Raw genomic sequence first — 27,527 nt, 5'->3', positions numbered from 1 at the left:
GGGACCCCCCTTTCCCCAGCTGGAGAGGGAGGATGACTTCCTGGCACACGCAGCCCATGGGGACCGCCTCTTTGATGCACCTGCCTCCTCGCCCTCCAGCCACCCCCCCACCCCAGCACGCTCCCTCTCTGAGTCACCACAGCGGCCACAGCGCCTGCGCCTACCCATTGTGTGGGGCTGCAGGGCTGCACATCCTGGTCCTGTCTGAGAAGCTTGGCACTGTGCAGAGTTCAGCTGAGGACAAAGGATGCACCACTGCCTCCTCAGCCCCAGCTCCAGCCATCCCAAGAGCCTGCAGGCCTGGCCCCATCTGGGTCCTCACCCCAGAGGAACATCTCAGAGATATTAACCCATCCCTCCTCACCATGACCGTGACCGAAGAGCCAGAAAAATCAGTCCAGGTGCTAAGACACAGCTGGAAGCAATGGCATTAGTACAGATAACTTCTGTTGTCATTGTTATTCTACTGTTATCAGGAAGACCTGCGACACTGAAAGGGTTCCCAAGGATACTGGGGGAGATTTCAGAGGGGCTGGGCTGGCGATGACCAAGGGGTCTGTTGAAGACCTCTTGTTCGTGTGTCAGCCTGCTCTGACTGTTTAATCAGTCACCACCTGGCCTAGGCTCCTGGATTCTCCATAGGGGAGAACCCAACTGATCCCCAAAGATACTGGTTGAGAGGATCACCCTAGTTGAGAGGTTAGAAGTATTCTTCCAGACAGAGCCCCCTAGGGAGAGTTCACCCCCATGCCCAGCTGGACTTAGTGGAGAGGGTGCTGGCAAGACTACAGATGGCTGGAGGGGAGCGGAGGAGATGAGAGGGACTCCTGCAAACTTCAAGCCTCACCGATCCTCAGCCTGGTGCTGAAGATTACCTCCCCACCACCAGGGGGCAGGGCTCCCCAGCCCCATGGGACTGCCCTTGCCCTATCGGCTTGCCTTCTCCTGCCTTCTCCTCCCCACCGACCCCAGCCCATACCCTTTTACTGTTAGGCTGAACCATATGAAATTACCAGTTTTAAAGAATGGGTCCCATGTCAGCCATATCAAGTGGTCCAATTTACCAATATTTAATAACAATAAAAATAACAGCATCAGCCTCCTTCAGACTACCAGGCTCTGCATTACATGAAGCACATGAGAAGCAATTCCGCTTGATCCGCACAGCCAGCTGGTGGCAGTTAGACCCGCAAGAATCTCTCTCCAAGGTCACAGCTAACCTTCCAGTCATCAAATCCAAGGGCGTTTTCTCAGTCCTCGACCCCAGCAGTCTCTCTGCGTTATGTGAGACTGATGGCCAGCCTGTCTGTTCTGGACTCTCTCTCCTTTGGTTCTTATTGAGATGTGGTGGGGATCCAGTGATTTTGGAGACCTTGATTAGCTCTTTAGTGGCCCTGCCACTTCTAGGCTTTGGGATTTGGAGCAAATCACTTAAACTCTTTGAGTTTCCTTTTCCTTTACCTGCAAAAAAAGGGGCCTAATGATATCTACCTCACCAGAGCGTTGGGAGAATTAGATAAGTGCACAGATGTACCAAGAGCACTTGGTGGGGTCAGCACTAACAGGGTGCAGAGTCTCATCATCACTCTCTGACATGGTCCTCCAGGCTCTCTCCTCCCTGTCTCTTTACGTTTGGTCCATCTCTCTTGCTGTGGTCTCTCGCGGGCCCTGAACTGTTGGTGTGTCTCAGGGATCCCCCTTGGCATCTCTAACCACTCTGCTCTCCCTTCCTCGGCTGTTTCAACCACTCCCACAGATTCCCCTCACCTCTGCCCGGTACAACCAACACTTACAGGCTCCCTCTAACGGAGAGTCTAGTTTTAACGTGTTCAGACTGATGTCCTCTCTACTCAGAAGGGAGTCTCTCCTGTGCTTCCCCTCTTGTTCCCAGCATCACCATCCATTCAGTGCCCAGGTTGGAAACCTTAGAGTCGCCCTTGGTTTCTCTCTTGCCCCTCATCCAGCGGGTCACTAGGTCTTATCAATTCTGCCTTTGTGGGCTTCTCTCCAACTCCTTTGAGGCTGCCCTAGTTCTCTTTCACCTGAAGTGCTGCAATGATCTCCTGTCTTCCCACCCCCAGCCTCGCCTCCCTCACCTCCACCCCCTCAGCTGCCACAGTGCCTTTCAACAACACAATTACATCCCATCTCTCTGGCTTTCAATCCTTCAAGGAGTTCCACAGCTTCTGTAGTAAAACCCAAACTTCTAGACATAGCATTCAGAACACTTCACCATCTGATGCCACCTTGATTTCCACAGCCTCTCCTTTTGGTACTTTTCCCTATGGACCCCATCTTCTAGCCATATAGAATTGCCATTGGCTCTTCAAATGCAGTCTGCACCCCACTTGCACGTCCCCATGCTTTTACCAAGCAGGTCTCTCTGCCTAAAATGCCCTCATTACTCTCTCTACGTTCCTGGGACATTTTGCCCCATCATCAATATAGCACTCCTCTGTCCTTGAGAGATGGTGAGCTCTTTGAAGGCAGAGACTACACCTTAGTTCTCTTTTCAAGCTGGTGCCTTTGAATTTAACCTAATTGATTAGTATAGAGGAAAGACTTAGACATGAAATCCCTGGTCTGATTCCAGGCTAGGGATGACAACCACACTGCGTCTGGGCCGTCATTTACCCCACCTCCTGCCCTTAACAGGTATCACTAATTCATCACAGTACTTTTTTCCTCACTGAGCCTCAGAATCTTTCTCAGCATGGTGATACAGAGAGCCATTTTCAATCCAATGCAGTTAGCCTTACAAATGAAACCTATTTGTTATCCTGGCAGGTCTGGGTCATAGCCAAAGGTCCCTATCTATCCTTCTTTCCCACTATTTGCCATCCAGATCTGTGCCATCTACTTGCTATGGGAACTTCAGTCAATCTCTTCATCTCTCTAGGGCTCAGTTTCCTCACCTAAGGAGGCAATAAAACCTTCCATTGTTTGGTTGGGATTACAGGAGATAAAGTATGTGAAATCTGTAAGGCCTGTATGCAAATATAAGATATTATTATTAGCCTACTTTGCAGATGAAAGAAAAATATCTACCAAATTAGAGAAACTAAGGCTCAGAGAGGTAAAGTAACTTGCTGATGTTTATTTAATGGCAAAGCCGGACCCTCTGTCTCCAAGTCCCGTGGACCTTCACTCATGTTGCCTCTCCACACCCATGTGGCCTTGAAGATGCTCCAGCTACCTGCTGCCTTATTTGTCCTTTCTCCAGGGTAACAGTGATTCATGCGGTAGGACTTACTACAGCCCTGGAATTGGAGGAGGCTTCCAGCCCACCTCCTTCATCCTACCTCCCTATAATTCCATCATAATTCCCAAGGTGAAGCTCCCTCCAAAACCCATTCAACCGGCCAAGAGGTAGGAAAGGTGTTTAGTGAGGGATGACACATAGAACTCAGTTCCTACATCATGCCCTTTGGCCCCTTGCCCTCCTGCTTCCCCTTGGTGGCTCCAGCCAGCTGGCAGGCTGCTCAAAGCCCAGGATGAGGGGTAAAGCATGGAGACGTTTGGGATCGCAACTCTGAAAAGAGAGGGCGTTGGAGTTCAGTTAAGTTCCTTCTTCCCCTGAAACTGTTTCCCTCTCATAGGGGGCAAATGAAAGTACCAGGCTCTACTAAAATCTGTAAGGACTGCAAAGTGTGGCCAGGGGGAAGTCAGGCTTGGGACTGGAGAGAAACAAGAACTGAGTGTTCTCCTGGTGTGCAGCCTGCAGATGTGCAGGAAGTTGTCGAGAAAGGAGTACAGACTCTTGTTATTGGCCAGGGGATGAGTGAGGCCTCAAAGGAACCCTCATCAACTGTGGAGTACCTCAGGAAACAAGGCATTGATGTGCGGATCCTCCAGACAGAGCAGGCACTGAAGGAGGATAATGCTTTGGTTACCCAAGGCATCAGGATGGGAGGGGTCTTCCATTCCACCTGCTGATGGAGCCTTAAGAGAATAAATCACTAAGAAATGATTAAAAAAAATTTTTTAATAAGAGCCCAGGATGGCCAGGCCCCAGAAGATAAGGTTTTTGGGGTGGAGGCCAGGGAGCCACTGAGCTGTCACCAGATCTGCCACCAGAATCTGAGAAACCAGAGAGAGGCCAAGCTGATGGGACCGGTTCCTTAGGGTCCTGGAACCAGTGGGGCTCCCCACCTGAGAGAAGAGAGGGAGGCTGACCTACCTCCTGGCTGAAGCCCCCTTCTCTATACTTTTTCTCGTCTGTGATCTTAGAAACTGTGTGGCTGTGATGAGGGAGGCCTTGGACCTAGTCGGTGGAGGGTCCAAGAGGCAATGTAGGCGGCGGGGAGGCAGGAGAGTTACCCCCCAGTGTGGAAGCACCCTCAGGAGCAGCTGCCAGAGGGGGCGTTTTATCTGCCTTACTCCTTCCAGGAAGGATCATGCCCACCTTGTCAATCAAGAGAATCATTTCTGAACTGCTTCCTAGCCTGTATTTTGTTCATCTTTGTGTCCTCCTCCGTGCCTAGTATAGAGCTTTGTCTAAGTATTTCTTGGCTTAAAAGAGCCCATAGGATTGATATTGTACATTTCTTTTCCCTCCCTCAGGCTCCCTTTTTGGGATGTGACCTGCTTCATCCTTGGGAAGTCCTTCCTCCGAACTTCCCACTAAAGCGTCAACCTTCAGACAGCTGCGCGCACTGACTCGGTCTCTCCATCCGACTTTACTCCAGGCTGAAGAGCTGTCTTCTCTCTAGTTTCCCTCAGTTCTCACTCCACACTGCCCTCAGCCCACTGCCATCAACACTCTCGCGTCTCTCTCTCATGAGGGGCCAGGTGGGGGAGGGCCCACGGTGGGTACGCAGTGCTTAGCACAGAGCCTCAATGCCAGAAATTCAGAGTCTTCTGCAGGAGGCAGATCCCTCTTTCATCGTGGGAAAGGAGAGAGGCGGAAAACTCCAGACCTGGACCCCAAACTGGTCCAGAGTCGGGCAACTGTGGATAGAGCTTCTCCCTGGACCGACCAGGTCCTCCTGGGAAGCCCAGTGCTTCCCGGTGCCCACGTGACCAAAGACAAGAGGACTGAGCTTGGGAGAAAGAAAAGTAGGAAAAGGAAGATGGAGGGGAAGTGGAGGGATCCCAACTCGCAAGCCCCTAGAATGACAGGTGGGACAGAGTATGTAATAAGCTGGCCTCTCCAGCATCAGCATTCTCGGTCCTCCACCCACCCCTCACACACAGCCTCTGCCCTCCAGCTACACTAAGCTTCTCCCAGTGCTTGAAGGGGCCATGCTTTCTCTTACCAACAGTTCTCGGCAAAGCTTGGTCCATCTCTACCCTTCCTTCAAGCCTCGGCTTAGATGTCACTTTCTCTGAGAAGCCCTTCCAGACACCCACAGCCCCAGTGTGAGTTGCTGCCCCCTCTGTGTCCCCACGTGCTGCGGACTTCCCCACCTCAGCCCTTGTGCTGGGTTTCCGCGTACCGCGTCATCCTATCCTCCCTGGGAGGTGGGTAATGCCATTGCCTTCATGTGAATGTGTGCAAACCAGACTCAGAAAGGTTAGCTGACTTGTCCAGAAAGACCACTAGTAAGGAAGAGGTGACTGCAAGTTGAACACAGGCCCACTTAACCTGTACTTTTCATCTGGCCACCATACCATCATGGCATGTCGGCGCTGGGAGGCCCGCATGGTCATCCTGTTCAACCCCTTCATTTCACTGAAGAGGAAGCCAAGGTTTAGAAAAGTTGAGTAACTTTTCCACAATCACACAGCCGGCTCATAACACCAGAATCAGAGCAATAACCCTGGCTTTCTTCTTCATCCCAAGCTCTCTCTTCCTACAAGATCTTTTCTTAACCCTGGGGTCCTGAAGGGCCAACCTGGGAGCATTATCCACTGAGCTCTTCCCCTCCAACCAAAGCCCCAGCCTAGGGGTGTCCAGTGTGTCCCTCCCATCAGCAGGCCTCAGGAATCTCCTTGCCCCACAGCAGCTGGCCCAGAAATATGACAACAAGAAGAGCTAGAAGAGCGAGCAGATAGCGGGCCCATTGGGAAGGGGCAGATTCAATGATGTTCTCTGCTAGGGGCTGTGGAAATGATAAAGGGAGTTATCTGAGACAGCTGGAAGTCCATGGCCCACAAGGGCTCTGAGCGCCTTTGGAAATGTCTCCTAGGCCACCCAACCTCTGTTCAATAGGCGGCTAAGCTGGGCCTCTCTTTCTCATCAGGGGGAGTGAGTCCTCCACCTCTTTCCATCCTTCCCCTTTGCCTGGTAATCCCTTATACCCAGGAAATGCTTCCTGCTAGGTCAAAATTTACTTGTTGCTGCCTAAGCAATCTGTTCTTATTTTTACCCTTGGTGGAGATGGAGACCCATAGGCACCCTGTGCTTCTGATGCATATTCAGGAAATCGAGCCACCTTCCCCGACAGGGGTCCTCGCCACTCCCTTTCCTTCTCAGGTTCCACGTTTGAAGAGCAACCTCTGACCCTCACACAGAGAAGCCTGGAGTGGGGGTGGGGGTGGGGGGGTCTACTGTCACCCTGGGAGGGAATCTCTCTGCCCTTCCCCAACTTTCCACTTATTCCTTATCCACGTTCCTCCTTTGAGTAGAAGGATGGGGGCAGGGGTGGCACAGTGACACTGACTAGATGCAGAACTAGATTCAGAGGAGGCTGCCTCACTGTCCCCCACCCCCCCGAGCCTGAGTGCAGCTGGAGGGGCTGAAATTGTCCTTTGGCCAGGCCTCCTTCTCCAACAGGGGACATTTGGAAGGGCACTTGGAGTCAGAAGAATACACCAGAGAATAAGGGCTGGGAGAGGAGTGTTCCTGCATGGAGGAAGACAGATGGATGATGCAGCTTCAGCAGAATCTGGCAGCCAGCTGGGGAGCATTCTAGGTGAGCAGTGAGGTTAAGGCATAGAAGGGTCCTGCAAGGGTCTTTGCAATTCTGATGTAAGGGAAACATCATGAAGATCGGCATTCGATAACATTTGCAGATGAGCAAACCAATATCAGCTTAGTTCTCCATCTAATGGGGTTTCTGCAACTGTGACCCCAGCAACCACCCCAGGTCCCAGCACACCATCGTGCAAGCAGCCCTCAAATCGTCGGGGTCCTGGTCCTGGTAAGCCCTCCATCTCTTACCTTTTTTTTTTTTTTTTTATCTTTTATTATTATCTCTTCCCTTTTTTTTTTATCTTTTATTATTATCTCTTCCCTTTTTAGAGTACCTACTCCAGGCTTCCAGAAGATGCCCCAGACCAGAATAGTAGGAGAGGCATAGACATGCCCTATAGATCCTTATACAGACATAGGACATTAACAGGGAAGGTCAGAGTCAGGTGTCGTGAAGGACTTATAATCAACAGAGATCTCAAACTCCAAACCCTAGCCAAGAAGGCCATGGGGCTCCTCTCTCCAGTGATCCGTCAGCAGTGGGAATGGGGCCCTTGGGAATGTAGGAAACGAAAGGAGGTAGGCTCACCCTGCCTAGAAGCAGTCAAGGGTCAAGGTGAACTTTTGAGTTTCTGGACGCAGAATCCTGTTTAAGGCCCCTGTACCCATTGCTCTCCCCGCTCCAACCCCAACATGCCCCCAGTCTTCCCAAAGAAGGTGGGCAAGAGATAATTCTGTGAAAATTCCACATGGGTTGGGTCATCTGAGTGAAGCCAAAAGGCAGATAGTGAGCCCTCCCCCGCAAAAAAACAACCCAGAAAAACACCCAACAGCAAGAGACTTCCATTCTAGAATGGAGTCCCAGTCTTGCCACCTGGATATGTCATGTCACCTGTCAGAGCCCTACTATAAAACGGGGAAATGATAACGAGGCCATCTCCCTCACAGGGTGGTGACAGGCCGTGACCCTGAGTGCACTGGGCAGGTGCAAGGGCTGGTGGCCCTGGGCTGGTGCTGGGGCAGGCTGGGGTTGGTCATTCCCGCATCACTCCACTCAGTGTGTTTGCCTCCGCTCTGGGGCGGGGGTCCTGGCTCACCAAAGCTCTCTGTGATCTGTGGGATGGGGTGGGGGGAGGGGCGGGCGTGCTCACGGCTCAGCAGAGACCGTGTCCGTGGTTAACGTATAAGCGGGTGCGGTCTGGAGCAGCGGGACATTCCCCGCCCCAGGGCCACATTCTTGAGGTCACAACAAGTGCAAACTTGTTATAACCTGTGTTGGAGCAGCAGGGGGCAGCGAGGGCACGGGGTGGGGGGTGGTCGGCGGCTGGGGCGCTGGTGCTGAGCCGCTCGAGGCTGGAGGCTGGCGGAAGGGGTGCAAAGGGGGTGGAGGGCGGGTGTGCTGGTGCATATGCGAGTGGCCGGTGCGGGTCTGTGTACCTGAGTCGGCCTGCTGGGTCTGGGCACATCCGCTCCGGCGTGCGTCCGGGAGCCGTGTGTGGGGCCGCATGCATGAGCGTGTGCCTGTGTGTCTCTGCATATATGAGCCTCGTGGTGGGAGGAGGAGGAGAGGCGGGAAGGCACGGGCTGCGGCGGCAGGGCATGTGGAACCGAGGAGTGGGCAGGCTGAGTGCCCCTTCCCCTTGGCCGGCCTCACGGAACCTGCATTCCAAGTCCATCCACAGACTGCCCCGCCCCCGCCCCCTGTAAGCCGGGGCCTCTCCCGGCCTTGGGCCCATCTCCCCAGCCTGTCCGGGGAGGAGGGGGGGAGGGGTCGCCTCCTGCCTATCCCCCCTGGCTCTGGCCCCACTCCCCCAAGCTCGCTGGGCCCTCCGGACACTGGGGCGGGTGGGGGTGGGAGCGGGGGGAGGCTCTGAAAGCAGGTGACTGTTTGGGGGAACTCGGGGACAGAGCCCCCATTGTGCCTGCCCCGGAGGCGCCTCAATGGAGCTCTGGGGCACAAAGGGGCTTTGACAATGGGCAGGACATTAGTATGCAGAGCCAGCCCCTCGGCCCTCTCCCTGTCCCACAGCCCAGGGGCGGGGGCTGGGGGGATGCTGGCCTCGCGGGTGGAGGCAGGGGGTGGGGCAGGGCTGAGACTGAAGAGATCTCAGCCCCTAGGGGCTCCCCTGGGGACACTGCCCAGGAGACAGGGGAGGGAGACTAGACCAGGGCCCCCAAACCTGCCACGAGCCAGAAAGGGCTTTCCAAATGGAAAAAACCAGGGGGACTGGGAGGGATGGGGGAGGAGGGGCTGTGGGAGGCCAGGCCCCTTCCTCCCAACTGGACTCTGGAAAGAAGCACGTGGGCAGTCTGAGCCCACCCACTTTGGGCCTCAGTTTTCCCATCTATTCTAGGGAACTGTGTGGGTGGCAGAGGAAAAACTGAGCAATAGACAGCAAGGTCTCAAACCGAAGCCCCTCCGACTCCTCGGGCCCGGGGGCTGCTGCGATCTGACCCTCCAGAACGCTTCTGCTCAGGGTGTGTGCTTGGGGTTGCGGGTATTTAGGCTTCTGATAAGGTGGTGCCTGCAGCCCAGCTCAGGGGGATTTGGCTGACAGGCCAAAGAGCCAGGGCTGGCCCCTCCCACCCCTGCCCCTGGTGTGTTTGTCTGTCTCCCCCGTCTGCCTCATCCCCTTCCCCAGAGCTGTGGGGAGAGGCTTCTCCTCCTGGCCAGGCGACCCCCCCAGCCCCTCCCCCACCCCCACTGGCACCCTTCCCAAGGTGCATGCACTGCCCATGGCACCACAGCACAAAGGGCAGGGGCAGGAGCCACCGGGAAAGGGACCCAGAGCCTGGAGTACTGGGAGACTGAGAGGAGGGGATGATCCAGGAAGGGGCTGCAGGCAGTGAGCAGGAAAGGGACACCCCAGGAGAAGCAGTGTTGCCCGATCACAGACTTCCTCTGCCCTGGGCCAGGAACCCTTAGGAGAGAGGGCTGGGGCCACTTTACAGAACTGTTCCCCACAAGGCAAGATGGAAAAACCTTCTGGGCTTAGGAATGTCTTCTCCTGGCTTGCTTTCTCCTTTTTCAGTTGCTGTTGAGGTCAGGAAGTCCCTCCCTGCTACCCGCCCTCAACTCAAGGCTTCCTGCTCTACAGCTATTGGCCCTGGATGGCACATTTGGGATCGCTGGGGGAAAGGTAAGCTCTGCTCCCCTCCTCTCAGGACCTTGGGGTTTTTTCCCCCGCTGAAAAAGTCTGGTGGGGAAAGTGTAGGGCTAAGAGTTAGAACTCCTGGGTTCAGGGCCCGACAACCCTGGTAACTTTTTCTGGGACCTCACACAAGTCACTTTTCGTCTCTGGTTCAAGAAGCCCACGTCTGCAATTTGGGAAAGGTCACTTCTGCATCGCAGTGCCTTCTGGGCCCATGGGCAGTGGATTCAGGGGCAAGGCTCTGGTATTTAATAAGAGCTCATATTATTCAGCACTATGCTAGGCCCTTTTCTAGCGTTACATCATCTAATTCTCAACAATTCTAAAAAGTAGGCACTTTTTAAAAGCTCCATTTTATAAACGAGACAACTGAAGCACAGAGATGTTAATAATCTGCCCAAAGTCACACAGGTAGTGAGTGGTAGAACTGAGATTCAAGCTCAAGTAGGTAGTCTGTCCCCAGGACCCACATGATTAACCACTACCCCATACTGCCTCCCTAGTGAAAACATTCAAAAGACCATGGGCAGCAAAGGGAGATCAACCAGGATGTTCAAATCACCTGGGGCTTTTCCAAACTGTTTTCTAACTTTCCTCTGGACTAGTAATTCTCAAGTGTGGTCCAGGGACCCTGGGGGCTCCTGAGACCTTTTCAGAGGCTCTATGAGGTCAAACCTATCTTCGTAATAATACTAATATGTTATTTGCTTCTTTTCACTTTCATTCTCTCATGAGTGTTCAATGGAGTTTTCCAGAAGCTACATTGCAATATGATATTGTAACATATTGAATGCAGAAGCAGATATGAAACACCAACTGTCTTCTATTAAGCCAGATATTAAAAAGATTTGTGAAAATGTGAGACAATGCCACTTACTAAACTTTTGTTTGTCTGTTTTTAAATATAGCTATTTTTTCATTAAAAATATGTCATCTAAATTGAAAAACGGGTTTATTGCTGTTATTTTTAAATGAATTAATGCATATTTTAAGTTTCCTCTCATTTCTAACCTATCACTGTAATCCACATTAACAAAAGCTCTTTGCAGTCTTCAATAATTTTTAAGATGTGAAGGGGTCCTGAGACCAAAAAGTTTGAGAACCACTGCCCTAGACCCAGACATCCTCGCCCTTTCCTCTTGCGGTTTCCCATGTCTTTTTTACAGAGGGTCCACCAGGGAGATTTAGATGTGGGGAGAAGGTGTGTACCCGGGTCTTGTGGTTGGGACTAGGATGGGGGTGGAGCTGAGGGTATAACGCTAAAAGGCCAGGCCTAACCCAACTTGAGAGCTATGCCCACACGTCTCCCAGCTTGCAGGCTCCCACCCAGAGGTATGCTCCCGACAACGGGGCTGTCCCAGACTGGACTCTGGCCTCTGCCCCTTTCCCACTCCAGACGCCCACTGACAAGCCCAGCATCAGGCAGGAGCAGACCTCCCTGGCGAGGAGAGAAAGGTTCTGCGGATACCCACGTGGATTTTTGTGTTTGGGCCAGCACCGCTTAATCTGCTGCTTATAATCTTAGGGTAAAACTGTCTCCACAGGATGGGGAGTTTAATAGGAGAGGCGTTTCTCTGGAGGTTCCCTAGAGAGTTGGATAATAGAGTCTTACATATACCCTCGTCTAGGACACTCCTAAACCTCTGAAGTCAGGGTCCTCCCCCAGAATTAGCAACCAGAGAGGTTTCCTACCTAGAGTCAAGCTGGTCAGTAGACAGTCTGTGCCCCGGGGGCAGAGGGGTCCAGGGAGGGAAGACATGCCTTTGCTTCCGGGAGTCGACAATCTGACAGGGGTGTAGGCCCCACCCTAGAGGAGCTCCTGTTATGGTAGGAGACAGGATGTCCCCTCCAAAATTACGACTGCCCAGGTCATCCTGGGAAAATTCATAGACACGAAGGACAAGGAACGGGCAGGATGCTGAGGAGAAGGGGTACAAGATGACAGAGCAGACAGGGAAACAGAAGGATGGAGATTTGTAGGAGGGGCAGGACTTGGAGGGGTAGGCCTGTGTGAGGGCCCAGGGTGGAAGGGGTGTGGCTCAGGGATTGCCATGGGATATGCTCCCCCAGAACAAGGTCTGAATCGACGGGGGTCCCGAAAGATAGGGGAACTGGAGGGGGTGGGAGAAAGGCTGATATAAAGTATCTTGAAGACTGATTGGGAGTTTTCACCTGAAAACCCACAGAGACGTCTGAGTAGCAAAGGGGCGAGATAAAACTGACGCTTCATGATGACAGTTCCAGTGCTAATTCTGTGTGGAGTAAAGAGGGAATCAAGGAGCAAGAAAGGTGGAAGTTAGGAAGATCATTAAGGAGGCCGCTTTGGGCACCCAGGCTCACGGGATGAACAGGCTGATCAGGGGGCAGAGAAGAGGCGGACTCACACACCTGAGGGGAGTTGTGGGGGAAATGTGGACAGGGAGGCAAGAGGCAGGGCCGTGGAGGGACAGCGGCGAGATGTCGGGGTAGAGAGAAGCCGGCGTCTTTGGCTGGAAGATATAAGTCACCCAGACGGGGAAAGAGACTATTTTAGGGAAGCCCAGCAGCTCGGTTACACTTATCGAATCCAAGCTGGAGACAGCACATCTGCTTGGTGAAAACTCATGGAAAGAAGGGCCCAGGGGCGTGGAGACCCAGGCGACGCCCAGCTTGTTGGAATGAAGACAGGAACCTCATCTGAAACGACTTGATAATTCTCCCACCTTCCCAAACTCTAGAAGGGCGGGAGAGACAGAGACCTAGGACAGACCTCAGAAAAGCCACAGAGAAGGGCTGCAGCAGGCCCAGGAGCCAGGCAAGATGACGGGGTAGAAAGAGCCACAGAGGTGGGAGAACCATAACAGCCAACAACTGCACTTTTTATTTTTAACATGTTGAGCACCACTCCAAGCCCTTTACAAATATCGAGTCTTTTAATACACAACTATAATTAGCCCCATTGTAAGGCTGAGGAGACATGTGTAGCTACTAAGCAGTGAAAGCAGGATTTTAAACCCAGGAAGTCTGACTCCAAGGCTGTGCTGTTAACCACTGCGCCTCCGCCTCTCAGACAACAGAAAGGAGCCCTGAGACAGCACTGTGGGGTCGCACTTTCCCTCCAGAAGGGGCCTCTTGACAACTGTCTCACAATAATCCGTGTGCTTCTCTGAGCTTCCAGCTCCCCCTCACAAGCCTTAATGGTGGGCTTTTTTGTTGGGGGTGGGTTTGTTTTTGTTTGGCTCCAGAAGGTGGTCTGCCTCTCTTTCCCACACTCCATATCAGATCTCTTTCCTTTTATGGACCTGCTTCCTGAAATCTAGCCTAAGTCCTTCAAGCTGCAGCCCCAATCCTTTCCCCAGGTCTTCTGCCATTGGAAGGGGAGCAGAATGGCCATATCCACTCCTTCTATGCCACACCTTTTTAGGGGCCTGAAGTGCTAATTCAGTCCTCTGAAGCCCATGCTTCTACAGCCTCTTTCTCCAGGCCACCCAGTTCAGTTTTCGCTTCTCTCCTGCATTCCAGAGCCAGCCCCTCCCTTCTCCCCCACCTCAAATCCAGCTCCCAGCTGGCAGACACCCACGGGAGAGTTTTTCCCATAATCCCTTTCTCTGTGCCCTTTCAAGCTTCTGATGTAGGGAGGGGATGAAGAGGGGCCACTCAGATGCACTGTCTCCATGAAAATGGTGGCAACACGTATATTAAACTTGGATGAAGGGAGAAAAGCATTGCACGCAGCCTGTGGAAGAGACAGGGTGATGCGGTAAACTCAGAAAGCTCTGATTCCCAAGAGCCGCCCCTGCCAACCAGCCTTCACTGGGTGCTAAAACACTTGGATTCCAGATCTCCCATCTCTCTAATCTTTCTGCAGTTTCATCTTAGCAGTGTGCCTTGGACTATCCCTTCTCTCTGCCCCTTCCAGGGCCTCACCACCATCCTGGACAGTTTGGCATTAACCCGGACAGTAGCACTGACCAGTCAGACAAGAGAAGAATCTAGGCCGGGGAGGGGAGGGAGACTGGAGGTTTTTTCCTTCCGTCCTAAATAACCCTTGGCAGGAAAGTTGAGGGGCTCCATTGCCCAACATCTCTTTCCCTCCCCACTGATGCCAGGAGGTTCGGCCTATCTTCCATCTTGTGTGCAGAAACCAAGCATTTTGCTAAAAGATGCAGGGGGTCTTTTTTCCTTTGTAGAAGTGGGTCTTTCTGCATGACTCACCCCCCCGCCCCCCAGAGCCCTAAACCCCTTATTCCATCAATCCGAACATGACCCCAGAGGACTTGATCTAAGCTCACCCAGATCCAAGTGTCCCAGCCTCTCTGGTCCCTAGGAAGGACCAGGGAAGGAGGCCCCTGGGTCTTCTGCCACGCCCTTCCTTTCTAGCCCAAGCCAACCAGGCTGGAGTTATAAGCGAGCTCGTGCACAGAGGTGCAGGTGTGGGGATGGGGCGCCGTTCAGTGGGGCACAGGGAGGAGGTGAGGGATGCCAGGAGCCGGACAGCTAACCCTCCCACACAAACGTATGTGTCCACAGACCGCATGTAGGGCAGATGTTGGGCTTTTTTTCCCTCAGGGTAGGGGGCAGCAGTGGGATTCTGCATGAGAACCACGGAAGGATTGGTACCATAACCTGCCCCCGCCACCCCTCTCCACTCAGTGGAGTCATTGCCATTTGATATCCACTGAGACAAGTTGGCTGCTCAGCTCCGGGTGGGGGGCGGGGGGATGGCTCAGAAAACAGCAGCTCCTTTCAGGACCCAGGTTGGCAAGGGCTTTGGGAGGCTGGACTGGCCCAGATCACCCCCCAACACCCCCTCTCTCCCTCCCTCGCCACCACCACCAAAGGACTGGAGGGCGGGGAAGAGGAGTTGGCACTGCCTGGGCCATGCCTATTGCCTCTGCAGACCAGCCCTGGCCCCTCTCCCTGGCATGATGCCTTCCCTCCCCCTCCTCCCTCGTTTCCTCCTCCCTGAAGAACTAGCTATAAGCCAGGACACTTGGTTGCTTCTACACTTGGTCCCCCGTACCCAGCCTATACCACGAGGAGTTAACAAGCCCTTGCACAGGATGGTGCCCACCATCATGCCAGGAACATGTAACAGAACAGAAATCCTTGGAGATTAGGAACAGCGTTTCAAGATGAAACTGAATGGAATTCAGTGGTAGCTTCTGGTCCCTTCTCAGACTGGTTTCCTGATACCCACTCCAGGCCCTCGTCACGCCTAAACAAGTGTCACTCCTCACAGAAGGGCACCAAGTCTCCCATCATCATCTCCCTCCCACCCAGAAATGCCTAAAGCAGTCCTGGTGGGGAAAAAATATTCAAGCACCATGGCCAAGGCAGACGGGCCAGAAATCTTTAGCCAGAATGTGTATCGATAAGCAACAGAATCAGGCTTTAAGCCTAGGCTTCCTTTGGGGTCCAAATCTGTACTGGCTTCTTCACCACCCCCACTTCCCCATCTGCCTAACTCTGCCTGGGGCCCTTCATTAACAAGAATGAGATCTCAAGATACAAGAGGTCCTACTCCCACTTGTCCCTAGTTTTGTCCTTCCATGCATCCTGGGGCTCAACTCTTCTCCCTCAAATCAGGAAGTTCCAACCCGTCTCCTTCCTAACGCAGGTGCCCTTGGTTAGTTCCTGATGGGGAGAAGGGATGGGATGGGGAAGGGGCATCTCACCTGGACGGTGGATGTTATGGAACCCAATCTGCCCTTCTTACTCTAGCAGAGGTGGCCCTGCTGCTCTCCTCCAGGTGATCTCAGTGTGAAACAGCTGTGGGGAGGGGAGGAGGATTGTAATGGGGAGAGGGGTGTCTTGAAGTGGGAGGCAAGCTGGGATGAAGGGAAGAAACTGGGCGGGCAGGGGTCCCAGTCACACCAGGCTACTACATCTCCCTAACCTGAGCTGTAGGTGTTTTCTTCCCCTGTGTGAACTAGTGATCAGTGGGTGTCACTATGTGAATGTCACAGCATGGGGAGGGGGAAAAGGGGCTGGGCTTGGGAGTGGGAGTAACCTGATGACCCCCGGGAAGAGGGGGCACTGTCTGGAGTGCCTGTGAGGGTGCATGGCTATATGTGGTGGTCACTGTATTTAGTTGCAGGGCTGTGATGCAACTGCAGGTCTGCCCAATAGGAAGGAGCATTAGGAAAGCCCCTTTCTCAGCTGAAAGTGCTGAGATGACCAGTTTGGGAAAGTTTCCTTCTTGGTGGGCCCTTCCTATAAGGCTCCGTTTGGGGCCGCCCAAGGTGGGAGGCTGGGGAATAGGACCGTACCACTGAGGCCAGTCAGGGTAGGGACCTAGGGGCTGGGGGCCCCGGTATCTCTGGAGGGTGAGGTGGACAGGACCCCGGCTGCGGCGGCAGCACTCCTTCATCAGGGCCAGGGTCTTACCTTGGGTCCGGGGTGGAGTGGCCCCTCGGATGTGCAGCGGGACAGACGGACAGACGGGGCGGGCAGGCGTGAGGAACGAAGCTGTGCGACGGGCAGGGCCAGGACTCTTAAACCCGGAGCTGGGATCAGATAAGGGCTGGTCCTGGGGCCGGGGCCGGGGTCGGGCCGGCCGGGGGCAGAGCTGGGCCGGGCCGGGCCGCCCCCTCCCTCCGCAGCGCAGAGCCAAACTTTGCGCGAACTGAGGGACCTGGAGGGGGCCGGGCGGGCGGGGGCGGGGGGCTCCGGACAGGCCAATGGGAATGTGGAGCGCCAGGCCCGAGCTGCCGGGATTGGAGGGGCCTGGGCAGGGGGTGGGGCGTAGGGGCAACGAAGCGGAGCCCCAGACAGCTGGAGGAGCAGGACAGAGAGCAACACCCAAAGACAGACACCCAGACAGACTCAGGGAGAAATAGATAGACGATAGGCGATGCGCTAGAAGCCGAGCTGGCAAGATGACAGGGGGAGAGAGAAGGAAGAAAAAGGAGGCTGTCGTGTCAGGGATGGGGAACGAGAGCGGGAGCAGGCGGGGGCGGACCTGGGGCCGAGTTAATGAGGTGGAAATGAATTCAGGGCCGGCCCAGTGGCCCGAGCAGCAGCGCCGAAGGGGCGGGCTCAGGGGACTACGGGGTTATATCCTTCAGCACCATTTCCATGCTGTTTGCCATTTTCTAAGTGCTGGGTGAGGTCCTGGATGCGAAATGCGCAGACATCATTCCCACTTGCAGTGGCTTGGTCTGAGAGAGGGCAGAACACGCAGCCCAAGTGCCCAGGAGGTGCTGGAGGCAGCAGAAAGGGAAAGATCACTCTACTTAGGGGGTCCTGCAGATGTGGGAGGACAGACGTGACATCCATCCGATAAGGCCCCTAAAGAATGCAGAGGATTCAGGTACGGGGAGACGGTGGGGAGGGCATTTAAGGCAGAGGTAACTGCATTCACAAAGTCCTGGGAGGACAGGAAAATACAAGTCTGCTTGGGAAACAGCAGCAAAGTGGTCCACTGGACCAGAATACGGAGTGGTGCTTCTCAACCTTTTCATCACGAAGGACTTCTTTCATTATCTGAATCCATGTTTTGAGAGGTTTTTATCCACAATCTCCCACTCTTGGCATGTATTAAGGAAGAAAACATTTATTTCCCCATTTTTGCTCATCGTAGACATTTAACTACTAATCAGTAACCAGTATTATCATATTCAGTTGATATACATAGTGGGGGGAAAAAGAGGAAAGGCACTTGACATTTTAGTTCAGTTCAGCCTCTAAACGCCCTATGATGGGTAAATGTCCATTTCAAATAGCCCCCATGGCGGGGGTGGGGGGGTGCACTGGGCTGAAGGTAAGCGTAGCGTTTGTGGTGGGGGAAGACCTGGAGTAAATATAGAGCTGTGCCCATTCATGGTCAGCTCTGAAGGCAATGGAGAGTAAATGAAGGTTTCTTGAGCAGAGGGGAGACAAAGGTAGAGCAGAATTTTAGGAACACTAATCTGCAGGTGAACAAAATGGTTTGACTCAAGAGGAAACATGGCAGCAATCCTAGACTTCATTCTTCCTCACCCCATCTCCCTTATCTAATCAATGCATCTACTTTCTAAATCACATATATCCCACTCCCTTCCTCTCTATCTCATCGTCATGCCAGTGGTCCAGGACCCCATCACCTCTCACCAGGATTACTACAGCAGCCTTCTAATGCCTACCTCTAGTCTTTCTCCCCTCTAATAATCTGTCAGATCATAAAATCCTTCATTTAAGAAGAAACACCAGTCTCTCTGAAACACAAATCTGACTGTGTCACTTCCCGATTTAAGCTTTCAATAGACTGCCCATCGTCTCTAAGTCAAGTCCAAATTCCTAACCATGGAACAGAAGACCTCTTATGACCTGGACCTGGTGCCATTCCAGCCTCATCTTCTTCCACTGCCCCTACACACCCCAACCTACAGCTGTTTCCTCCTCCAATACCCAAGGTTCAGTCTTATGTTCTCTTTCCATGTCCTGCTCCTGGACCCTTCGTCACTTACATGGCTCCAACTATCGTTCCGGAGTTATACCCAAATCTCTATCTTCAGCCTTAGGCTCTCTTTAGAGCATTACCTCCACAGTTCCAGTGGCTGGCAGGGGATTTCCACTCCAACTGGACAGGCCCCAAAACTGAACTCATCCTCTTCCTCCTCAAGGCTGGGAGTTCTCATGACTTCCTTCCTTACTTCTGTGTTCCTCCCAGTTAATCAGATTAAAAAGCTAAAAATGATCTTCACTCTTCACCCTTACCCTACGTTCCATCCACTGACATGTCAACAAAACCACCAAATTCTGTCAAGTCTTCTCCCGTTGTTCTATCTCTCTGGGACATCCTTTTTCATTTCATGGCCACTCTCAGGATCAGGAAGGTCACTAGCAGCCCAGGACCTTGACCCACCCTTCACCCTTCTCTCTAGTCTCAAAGGAAGAGGTAACCTGTATTCACAATGTCAGTCCCTGTGCCCTTGGATCAAAACCCCAAACTGGTGGCCCTTTCTTACAGGTCACAGTCCAAACTCCTCAGCTTGACATTTGGAGTACTCCTCTGCGAGAGGAGGGAAGAAACAATCAGAGGCCAGGAGCAGAAAGAGATACCTGGTGGTGAAGAAGTCTCTGCAGAAGTTCCTTCCAGACGGTTTTCACTTTTCTGTAGTTCAGAAAAGTCATTTACTGAAACTCAGGGGGGCGGTGGGACTGAGCCATTAGAAAGCATTTAGACGTTCCAGAACAGCAGGTGTGCAGAGGTTGTGGAAAAGGACACAGCTAGCTTGAACGGCACTGTAAGTTTCTAATTTTACAAGAGTGATTTAAATTGAGTTTTTGTTCTTAAATTATGTTTCATAGCAAATACACAGATGTGCATCATGTATACATTCCTTTGTACAGATCAAATGTCAGTTTTAAATTTCTAAGTCTTTTTACAAAAGGAAGAAGTCCTAGAACAATCACTAGGAGCCCAATAGGGAATCAATAATAAACGGCATAGGAAATTCATATTTGTGAGTGTTTACTCTGCAAGATATACATATTACTTGAGATGGAGAAACTGTGGCTCAGAGAGTTTCAGCAGCTCGCCTATGGTAACATAGCTAGAAAGTGTTCGATTTGGAATTTGAATCCACGTACGTTGAACTCCAAAGCTTGTCTCGAGGTAATACTAGAGTGATTTTGCATGGTTGAAACATAAACTTGTCAATACGAGCACACATCGGTATGAAAAATTTGCCAGGGTTGCGATGTCCAGCGCTCCCACACAAAATGGCAGTTAGGGGAACCATCTTTTTTTTTAAGGACACCCCTCTGTTTCCTCACTTTAGCAAGTTCTGTCTTTCTTATCCTCAGTTGCTACTTTCTAACTCACTCCTCCCAACTTTGGCCTCATCTCTTCTTTTACCTCATTCGTAATAGGGCAGGGGCTCCTTCAGAGCACAGAGGACAGTAGGGGTGAGTAACTTGTTTGGGAAGGAGAATCCGCAAGAAGGCAGCAGTATGAGGGGCTTCTGCTGGGAAAAGCCAGTGCGGACGGAAGGGATGAGGGAAGCTTTGGGTCAGGAGGCATGAGGAGGCTCAGAATAGGCAACATTTCACAGTCAGAGGAATCGGCTGGAAATAGAGATACTGACAACGCCCACCACAGGATTCCAAGGGGCATTTTAGTGTTCGGGCCCCACAAGGCTGAACAATTTCCATTAGTAGTAGGGCACCTAATAGCTGGATAATCCAGACCACAGAGGAGAAATCCAAGAGAGGGACTGAGCTACACCCCCCTACCAAGTCATGAATGGATCATTATTTAGGTATACCACCTCCTTTCAGTAAATGCGATATACAAAAACTCACACTTATAAGACAGAAGTTAGGGGATGCTTAATCACATTACCAAAGGGTTCTATCCAGAATTTCTTTAACTAGGTGGTTTCTCTAGTACCTTTTTACTTGGGTCCAATGGACATTCTATTAAAACACCCAGTATACTGTGGTAGGAGGGAGGCAACAGGGAATAAAGAAACAACCAGGGACCAGGAGCCAGGAGGCCTGGGTCTTAGTTCTGTCTATGCTCTTGGGGCCCATCCCTTACCTGTAAATTACTTGGGACCCATCCCTTACCTGTAAAGTGAGGATGAATTCTGGACTACCTCTAAAGTCCATGACTTTTAAATCCTGGTCTACTTCCTCCAGTCCTATAAAGCGAGATAGACCTGTGTATGAGAAGGTTCTGGTCCTCCTGCTCTCCTGAACTCAGCCAGAAGACCAGCAAAGCCCTCCGCCTCAGGAGCCCAGTGGGGCTCCGTCTGTCCTGGATCTGTGCTCCGCCTCTCCCCATCTCACTCTAATATCCAGCCACATTTCACTCCTGCAAACCTATGCTCCCTCTACTCTGAGTTTTCTAGGGCCCCATGTCCCTTGAATTTATAGAAATTGTTATAATCTATCTGATTGGCCCCCCTGCTCCATTAAGTTCATATCCTCAGCCATCTCCTGTATTCTCCATCATGCTTCCTCTCCCACATCCAGCCTTTTACCTAAGAAGTCTCATGATATTGCTCGAGGAAATCTTCCCAGATTGGTTGATCCCAAGGCTGCCACATACAGTTGCACAGTTTGTGCACTGCATAAAGGCACCCACTGAGGGAGGCAAATTGAGGACTGAACCACGTTCAGTTTGCCATTCCTTGCAGCATGGCTTGGAGCCATGTCTACTGGAGGGATTGCCCTTTTTATTTTTTATTTTTTTTACGCCGAAGTACCACTTGCTACATGCCATAAGGAGTGCATCTGCCCAGAGGGGGTTCCTTTTTTCTATTTTGTACCAAGGTTCTTTATAGACCAGCAATGTGGCCCCAGCTGTGCCCCTCCTGCCCTCCACATTCTCCAGTTCCAAACCCAATCTCCCATCGTCACAACTGTACTGACATATTTAATTGACTCCTTGTAAAGTTGCTTTCTTTACCTCATAATATCTGAAAGCTAGGATCCTGCTTATTTTTCTGTATCCTGGTACCTAAGAAAACTTTTTTTTCCCTCACTCCGTTCAAGTTCAATGATAAACAAAGAATTGAGGTTAGATACCAGGTAAAGTCCAGGACCTGCCGGATCCATAAAGCAGGGGAGGGGGTGGTGGTCTCCTTTGCCAGGAAGGCCATGCTCAAGGCAGCCTGCACTGGGGCAGGGGGCTGGCTGATACATCTTCCGGAGGACCCTGCCAGCCCTGTGATTTCCCCCGTCCAGGAAATGGGGCCAGTTCTATGCAAATACGCTCTTGCCCAGGAGTTTGGTTTCTTCTCTCTGAGCTCCTGGCACAGTGGAACCAACGTGAGCAGCTGCTTGGCAGGACAGAGAAGGGCAGGCTAGCAGTCCCAAGGCTCAGGTGACAGGGCCAGGCCCAGGAGACGGGGATGTTGACTGGGGCTTTAACAGCCCTCCTGATGCCAATCTCAGGCTGAAAACTCGATATTTCCACTTGGAACAAGAAACACAGGCGAGAGGGCTGGGAGAGGAGGGCAGCGTACCAGGAGTGCCCCCTGCAGGTCTCACTGGGTGGCACCAGAACAGAGGAAGGTGGCACAGGGTAGGTGGAGATTTCAGGAGATGCCTGGGATGAAGACGATGATGATGAGAAGGAAGACCATAGCCAGCATCTACTGAGTACTTACAATGTGCCACCACTGCCTCATATAATCCTCATGACAATCCCCCAGAGATGGATGATACAGCTGTTCTCAGTTCTTAGATGAAGAAACTGGTCAGAGAGGTTAAGTAACTTGCTCAAAGTCACCCAGCTAATAGGGGACAGAGTTGGGACTTGAACCCAGGACACTGCCTCCTGAGACTATATTACTCAGCACCACCTTTTCCACCTTGCCAGGCCATTCCAGGAACTTCTAACCTGCTGGTATCCATTTCTACATCGTCCTGCTTCTCTAGCTCACATCTTCCTGTTCCAACTTTAAGGCAGCTGGAGAACTGATCAATATCTTAGGTATAATAATGCTGATACTAGCAACACCTGGCATTCGTCTACCACTCTCTGCTTTTTTTTTTTTTTTTTTTTTTGTGCGGTACGCGGGCCTCTCACTGTTGTGGCCTCTCCCGTTGCGGAGCACAGGCTCCGGACGCGCAGGCTCAGCGGCCACGGCTCATGGGCCCAGCCGCTCCGCGGCACGTGGGATCTTCCCGGACCGGGGCACGAACCCGTGTCCCCTGCATCGGCAGGCGGACTCTCAACCACTGCGCCACCAGGGAAGCCCCTACTCTCTGCTTTTAATTATTTCCCTGGGGAAAATATACATTGAAGTATTTCCATTTCTCCAATATTTTTTCCTGATTTTTATCAGTGTTCCTAAAGCTATTTCTATACAGTTATGATCAGCTTATAAGAACACTTTGGGGACTTCCCTGGTGGTCCAGTGGTTAGGACTCCACGCTTCCACCGCAGGGGGCACAGGTTTGATCAGTGGTTGGGGAGCTGGGATCCTGCAAGACGTGTGGTGCTGCGGCCAAAAATAAAAAGAATACTTTCATGTTCTGGTTTTTATGTAGCAGCATGCCTGCATGCACATTTACATATATGAACATAGTAACTGATTAAATTGCTTTGCCACAAATATTGCATTACCAAGGGAGCGGAGCATAGGGGTGTGACACAGGTGTATGAGTGTGACTACTTCTCTGCCGATATCCAACTCTGTGACATTTGGTAAATCACTTAATCTTTTTCAGTTTTAATTTTCTCATCTATAAATAGAGAAAATAATACCTGTCTCATAAGGTATCGCCCAGGGTTGCTGAATAAGGTGTGTGTCTAGCTCAGAGCTGATGCTCAGTCAATTCTTAGTAGTAGTGTTAGTATTCTGTGCTTATGGACCTTTCTCCCCCACTGGACCATGAGCTCCATGGTGGGCAGGGACTTATCCATTTCTGTAACCAGCCCCACCTAGCACATTACCTGGCACGTGGGCTCCACAAAAATTTGTTGAATGAAGAGTTAGTAAGCCCTAAACTAGCCTTTTCTCTCTGTTGGACATTTGGGTTGTTTCTAGACCTTTTGCTGTTAAGAAACTACACCTCAAAGCCCTTCTATTTATATTGCCCCATTCGATCTGCACACCCTGTAAAGTAGGCAGAAAGGGGTATTTGCACATATCCACATCTTGTGAAAGATGGAGCGACTGTGGCTGAGGGAAGTGAAGTGATTGCTATGGGTCACATCGCAAATCAGTGACAAAGATTAGAACCTCTGACCCTACCTCCCTTCCTTGGGTGGATCTCTTTTCCCTCTAGCTACCTTCTTCTGGATCAGGGTGACCTCTCCAAAAACGGAGACTGTGATGGCAGGCCTGACCCGAGAGCAGCACATTCACCCAGAAGCCTGGCTGGAGGTGAATCCCTAGGAAACCAAATACCTTATTCCCAAACACATCAAGGCCTGTATTTTCCCAGAGCAAGGAGCTTCTTAGGAAAGAGCCAGCATGCTAGCTTTTCTTTTTTTTTTTTTTTTTTTTTTTTTTCCCTGAGGGGGTGAGGAGGCGAGCTCTGAGTTGTCCAGGAGGAGGAACTTTGGCTAAAAATAGCTATGGCGTATGGATCAGCCTCTAGTGGTACCCAGGACTGGGGAGGGGAGGGGGATGCTCTAGAGCTGTCGCCAGACTGGTTGCTGTGGAAACAGGAGAGGAGCAGGGGAGCCTGGGAAGTGCGGATGACACAGATAGCAAGTCCTAGTCAGAGCTGCCGCTACATTTAGGAGAAACAGCGGTGCCTGCGGCTCCCACCTTCCAAGGGGGCTGGGGTGGGGGGGAGGCGGTGTCAGGGGCATGGACGCTACCCCCACAGGGGTCTCTGCTGCCGGCTACTCTCCTCTCCACACGCTGTGAGTTGAGTTCCAGGGGACTTGGGTTTGGGCCCCTATTTCCAAGGCAAGTGGGGGTTTGGGAAGAGCTGGTTCCTGAGGGAGTTTTCGCCAGATCCCCTTCCAAAAAATGAGCCCCCTTGCTGGCCAGCACTCTCTAGCCAGAGAAAGGGAGATCCAGGAAAATACAGCACTGGGGTCTTCTGGAAAGGGGGCACAGCATGCACATGAAATAAGGAGGAATAGGCTGGAGGAACAGGACTCTTTGGAGGGAAGGTGTAGAAATCGAGTCTTTGCTCCTGAGATAGAGGCAACAATTTCACACCTTTCCTTACCCATTGAGAAAGTGCAGCCTGAAGACAGGAGATAAAACACAATCAAAGTGAGGCTCACCTAGATTCCCAGGGCAATGGCGGGTGAGAGAGTTCTGGGGGCCATCAGACTCTGGCATTTCTTCCCCACACCTGGGCAGAGAAATCTGCCTCAGCAGGCAGATTGGGAGTCAGATTACCTAAGACCCTGAGGGAACATCTGAAAGCCCACCTTGGCAGAAGCTGGAATAAGTGGGCCCAGGTACTTCTCTGAATGACCTGTGATCTCTAAGCCAATCGAGGACATCGTGGGCTGCAGGAAGAGAAAAAGCAAGCTCATGGTTGGGGGAGGGGAAGACCCTAATCTGCCATTGCATTGGGGTTCCTGGATCCTGTGTCCCTTGATTCCTCCTGGAAATGTAGGGGATGCCCCTAAGCTCCAAGCCATCTCATTTTGGTTTTTCCTCCTGCCCTCTACCCCCACACACACACACACACACACACACACACACACACACACACACAGCCTCCAAAGGTCTGGCTGCAGAACACCTCACTCCAGAACTTAAATTCGAGAGAGCTGGGTTTGGAGTTACATACCCAGGCAGTTTCTCCCCAGGACCTGGTCAAACGTCCAGGCCATCTGTGGTCCTTATGTCACACTCTTCCCCTCCATCACCCCACCCGAGCCAGCCCAGGTTTCCTTGGAGTGGGGAAAGAGGATGATTCCCAAGAAGAAGGGAAAGCTGAAAAGTCCTGAATTCTTAACCTTTCCTCATACGAGCCATACCTCCCAGGGGCCCCTGGGTGCCTAGGGAAGGGCTCTGGGTCTCTCTCTCTCAGGGCAGCCTGCAGCTCAGAGAGCTCCTCACGGGGAAGAACTTAAAGCAAAATCAGGTAGGCTTCCCTTGGAATGTGAGCTTTGCAGCATATGGAGGGGGGCTGTTTAAGGGTAGTCAAGGGAGGTGGGAAGCTGGGGAGGGAGGGGCGAACTGAAGGGAGGAAGGAGGTAAAGGTGTGTGCTTAAATCACTTATCTGATTTAATGGCTCATGAAGAATACGATACTAGAGGGCTACAAGCCTATCTTGAACTTTGTGCTTCCTTTACCCCGGCTGTCCGTGTTGATCTCATATTCTCCCGTCCTCCTGCCCATTTGCAGGCTGTCTCCACTGTGGAAATAACCTAAGGGAAATGGGGCTGACGCTACAGCCACAATGATCATGGTCAGTCCTCAGGGAGGATTTCCAGTGGGAATTTCCCAAGGTGGGAATGTTCAAACCTTGCCCACTGGAGATTTTTCACTCGTTTTCCACCACTTCCGTTTCTCCTTTGTAAGCTTGTTGAGAGGAAGAAGATGTGGGAGGGGGTAGAGTAAGCGAGGTCCAAGGAGGGAGGAATGGGAAAGACTTTTTGTGTCAGTCTCCAGGTGAACTTCAAAAGAGCCTGGTTAGACAGCAGGTTGAATTGCGGAGGAGACGGAGATTAGGGGACTGCCTGATATTAGCCAGGGCGGAGTGGGGCCGGGGTGGCCTTCGGGCAGGGAGGGCTCTGCACAGGAGAGGAGGATTAAGCACCTGCCTCCAAGGAACCCACAGTCTAAGTTTCAGGAAACTCCCTCCTTGCCTGGGCCTCTCGCCTGGGGGTGGCCGTGAGGTGCTGCACAGCCCAGTGAGAGCAGGGGGACCAAGACCTCTGGTACCCCGTTTCCCTGAAAATACTCAGTCGTGCAGAGTGCGATCCAGTTCGTACACACTATCCCATTTGATCTTCACGGTGTTGTGAGCCGGGGGTGGGGGCGGCTAGGGTTGTGTGTATTGTTCCCATTCTATCGATGTGGAAAGCTGAGGCTGAGACAGCAAGGGACTCGCTCTGGGCCACCCGGCCCCTGGGCGCAGGCCCGGACGTCTCGGCCTCTCCCGCGGGGCTCGGCTAATCTGGCCCACCTCTCAGCCCCTCCAGGCCCCGCGCCGCCGCCCGGGCCGTGACCTCCCCGCCGCGGCCACGGCCATGGCGCAGGAGAAAGCCGCCTTCTCGCCGGGGCCTGAGGAGAAGCCGCGGCGCCGCGGCCGCCAGCGCTACGTGGAGAAGGACGGCCGCTGCAACGTGCAGCAGGGCAACGTGCGCGAGACGTACCGCTACCTGACCGACCTGTTCACCACGCTCGTGGACCTGCAGTGGCGCCTGAGCCTGCTCTTCTTCGTGCTGGCCTACGCGCTCACCTGGCTCTTCTTCGGCGCCATCTGGTGGCTGATCGCCTACGGCCGCGGCGACCTGGAGCACCTGGAGGACACGGCGTGGACGCCGTGCGTCAACAACCTCAACGGCTTTGTGGCCGCCTTCCTCTTCTCCATCGAGACGGAGACCACCATCGGCTACGGGCACCGCGTCATCACCGACCAGTGCCCCGAGGGCATCGTGCTGCTGCTGCTGCAGGCCATCCTGGGCTCCATGGTGAACGCCTTCATGGTGGGCTGCATGTTCGTCAAGATCTCGCAGCCCAACAAGCGCGCCGCCACGCTCGTCTTCTCCTCGCACGCCGTGGTGTCGCTGCGCGACGGGCGCCTCTGCCTCATGTTCCGCGTGGGCGACCTGCGCTCGTCGCACATAGTCGAGGCTTCCATCCGCGCCAAGCTCATCCGCTCGCGCCAGACGCTCGAGGGCGAGTTCATCCCGCTGCACCAGACCGACCTCAGCGTGGGCTTTGACACGGGCGACGACCGCCTCTTCCTCGTCTCACCGCTCGTCATCAGCCACGAGATCGACGCCGCCAGCCCCTTCTGGGAGGCGTCGCGCCGCGCCCTCGAGAGGGACGACTTCGAGATCGTCGTCATCCTCGAGGGCATGGTGGAAGCCACGGGTGCGGGCGGGCCGAAGGAGAAGGAAGAGGAGGAAGAGCAGGAGGGGGAGGGGAGCGGGTGGGCGGGGAACTGG

At 52.8% G+C, this 27,527-nt stretch overlaps 2 protein-coding genes and 1 long non-coding RNA gene across 4 annotated transcripts in view; 1 reads left to right on the top strand and 2 right to left on the bottom strand.

Moving 5' to 3' along the window:
- KCNJ10 (potassium inwardly rectifying channel subfamily J member 10) overlaps positions 1-17,474 on the bottom strand; it is a 33,136-nt gene extending 15,662 nt beyond the window's left edge. The window contains exons 1-3 of one of the 2 annotated variants that reach the window (XR_008617113.1): positions 16,378-17,474; positions 15,666-15,759; positions 13,217-13,723 (exon numbers count right to left, since the gene is read on the bottom strand). The gene's annotated coding sequence lies outside the window, so the exon portion shown is untranslated. Of the gene's footprint in view, positions 1-13,216; positions 13,724-15,665; positions 15,760-16,377 lie in introns of those variants that run through there. The other variant, XM_007129619.4, reaches the window with a different exon arrangement.
- Positions 17,475-17,566: 92 nt separating this feature from the next.
- Positions 17,567-26,466, bottom strand: LOC114486167 (uncharacterized). Its single transcript, XR_008617114.1, has 3 exons — positions 21,508-26,466; positions 20,545-20,618; positions 17,567-19,225 (listed from the first exon to the last, which is right to left on the bottom strand). It is a non-coding gene; the product is annotated as an uncharacterized lncRNA (long non-coding RNA).
- KCNJ9 (potassium inwardly rectifying channel subfamily J member 9) overlaps positions 26,460-27,527 on the top strand; it is a 4,054-nt gene continuing 2,986 nt past the window's right edge. The window contains exon 1 of the mRNA XM_007129620.4: positions 26,460-27,453. Coding sequence (XP_007129682.1) covers positions 26,604-27,453 — 850 coding nt within the window. The 5' untranslated portion in view covers positions 26,460-26,603. The remainder of the gene's footprint in view (positions 27,454-27,527) is intronic.

This window comes from Physeter macrocephalus, chromosome 4 (genome assembly GCF_002837175.3).
Source record: "Physeter macrocephalus isolate SW-GA chromosome 4, ASM283717v5, whole genome shotgun sequence".
NCBI lineage: Eukaryota > Metazoa > Chordata > Mammalia > Artiodactyla > Physeteridae > Physeter > Physeter macrocephalus.
The sequence above is the reverse complement of the archived record's forward strand: the minus strand, read 5'-3'. Positions and strand labels throughout refer to the sequence as shown.